The 2,525-nt window shown below is 66.9% G+C and overlaps 1 protein-coding gene across 1 annotated transcript; it reads right to left on the bottom strand.

Moving 5' to 3' along the window:
* Positions 1 to 1,960: 1,960 nt before the first annotated feature.
* On the bottom strand, positions 1,961 to 2,455 carry LOC113405873 (transmembrane protein C16orf54-like). Its single transcript, XM_026647165.1, has one exon. It carries the CDS (start codon positions 2,453 to 2,455, stop codon positions 1,961 to 1,963), a length of 495 nt encoding a protein of 164 aa, XP_026502950.1.
* Between the last annotated feature and the right edge of the window lie 70 nt (positions 2,456 to 2,525).

The following is a 2,525-nucleotide window of genomic DNA, read 5'->3' as shown; positions in this document are numbered from 1 at the left end:
TGCCGGTGCCCCTCACTCCTGACCAGCAGCCCATTGCTATGTAGCCAACTACCAGTCCCCTGCCTAACCCCCCCACCCCAATTCATCCTCCCACATTCCCACACAGTGAGCGCCTTCTCCAGCTGATCCCACCGCACACACCAATTGCCCCCAACGTACCTCGTGGCTGGAGAGCCGGGTCCAGCTCGTAGCTGCAGGTGGGGCTGGGGGCTGGGGTGTGTGTGGGGGGGTCTGAGCCCAGGACCAGCACGTGGCAGCCCCTCTGCTGCAGGACGGGGCCGGAACGAGTGAACGAGAAAGGGTGAAGAGAAGGAGAGGAAATGGTGAAAGACCTGGAAGGAAGTGGCGCCCTGCGGCAGCTGGGAGAGAAATGATTAGCTGCTCAGTTCCCTGTTTGGGGCGTGGGTGGAAGGGGGGTGGCAGAAAAGGGGCCTGGGGGGATTTGGGCCCAGACATTCAGAGGAGGCAGCTGGGAGTGGGGGTGGGGTATTTAGGAGAGGAAATAGGGGGGCTGTGGAATAAGCTATGGGACGCGGGGCCTGTCCCCTCTAGGGGGCGCCAGCTCCCATCCGGCCCCACGGCAGGGACTGGCTGGCTCGGGGGGGCAGGGAATGGGGCATGGGGCCTGTCCCCTCTAGGGGGCGCTGGCTCCCATCCGGCCCCACGGCAGGGACTGGCTGGCTCGGAGGGAGGGGCAGGGAATGGGGCAGGGGGCCTCTCCCCCCAGGGGGCCGTGTTTGCGTCTAGGCACAGATCACAGACCCAGCCGTCCAGTCAAGAGCGAGAATCTTTATTGCACGAGCCGGCCCTGGCCCATTCGTGCCACATGCCGGCCACCGAACGCCGAGCCCCCGGGGCGTGTCCTGGGCAGCCGCGGCAAACCAGACGGGGCGTGTCACGGAGTCCCTGGGCGATGCGCTGGAACTGCTCCCCACAAAGCCAGGCAGGACTCTGGGGAAGTCTCCTCTCTGTGAGCAAACTGTCTTCAGGGCAAGAAGCTCACACGGCTTCACCTCCTGGGTCTGACCCCGGAGCATCCAGCATCTCCTGCCCCTCCGTGCGCTTCCCACAGCGAGTCCGCCCCGGCGGGGTCCTGGGGGAGCCAGAGGGTCCTGCACCCCCCACTTCGCAGTCAGACGTGACTCTCAGCCAGCCAGTAACACAGAGGTTTATTAGACGACAGGAACACGGGCTAAAACAGAGCTTGTAGGTACAACCAGGACCCCTCAGTCAGGTCCATCTTGGGGGGTGGGGAGCCCAGACTCCGGCCCTGGGGCTCCCTGCGTTTCCTCAGCCAGCTCCAAACTGAAACTCCCTCCAGCCCCTCCTCTGGCCTGTCTCTTTCCCTGGGCCAGGAGGTCACCTGATCTCTTTGTTCTCCAACACCTTCAGCAGGGGAGGGGCCCAGGCCATCAGTTACCAGGAGTCAGGGTGTCGGCCATTCTCTGTGCAGACACCATCACACCTGCCCTCCAGGGCTCTGCAACAATCCCATCCCCTTATCCCACCACCTAGAGACTTAAGAAATGCAAAGGGGAAACTGAGGCACGCACACAGTATTCAGAGAAAACATTAAGAACATTCCCACTTCGTCACAGGGGGTGAACGGGGGACACACCGGGCCCCCCAGGGGGTGTTAACGGAGCCAGGAGCTTTGGCCACTTGTCCATAGCCCTGCGAACCGGCCGCTGGCAGAAATTCCCCGTGTCCCATAGAGCGGCCCCTCTGTGCCCGATGGCGGGCGGGGGAGGCGAGGGGGTGCAGGCCCAGCTGAGCCCCCTGGCAGGAGAGAAGTAACAGTAGAGGGCGCAAAGAGAGCCCCATGCCAGGGGACAGTGTGTGGGGGGTCTCAGCGGGCTTGTGGGGCCCCCCAAAATCTCAGCTCTGCCCCAACATCCATGGGGTGAATCCTGCTTCTTGGGGCGGGGGTCGCCTCCTGATCCCCCCCCCGTGCCGGTGCTCACGGCCCCCTCCCCCCTCCACGTCGGAAGAAGTCGGAGATGTCCTGCAGGGTGACGTGGGGCTGGGCTCCCCAGGCCGGCGCCTCGGCGTCCCACAAGGCCGTGCTGCTGCCGGCGCTCTCTGGCGCCCCCGAGTGGATGCCGCTGGAGGTGCCGCTCCCCGAGCCGCCGGCGGGCCCCCGGTACCAGTCCTCGGCGCTGGGCGGGGGGCGCGGGATCCACAGGTCGCCCGTCTCCGCCTGGGGGGCTCCGTCCGGTTGGGGCGGCGGCGCCGGCTCGATCCACAGCGTCCCGCCCCGGCGCCACACGCTGGGCACCCCCCGGGCCCGGGCCCCCCGGAAGAGCCGCTCGCCCAGCAGGGCCGAGATCACCACGAACAGGCCGGCCACGCCGGCCAGCGCCACCATGGGCACCAGGCAGGCGGTGCAGGGCGGGGCGGGGGGCGGCGAAGGGGGCGGGAGCTGGGGGCTGGGGGGCAGAGACGGGGGCATCATCGGCGGTTGGCTGTGGAGAGAGAGAGAGATGGGGAGATAAATGGGGGGTTCCTGGGGGGGGGGGGGGGGG

This window comes from Terrapene carolina, unplaced genomic scaffold (assembly GCF_002925995.2).
Source record: "Terrapene carolina triunguis isolate 2854851 unplaced genomic scaffold, T_m_triunguis-2.0 Scaffold51434, whole genome shotgun sequence".
NCBI classification, from domain to species: domain Eukaryota; kingdom Metazoa; phylum Chordata; order Testudines; family Emydidae; genus Terrapene; species Terrapene triunguis.
The sequence above is the reverse complement of the archived record's forward strand: the minus strand, read 5'-3'. Positions and strand labels throughout refer to the sequence as shown.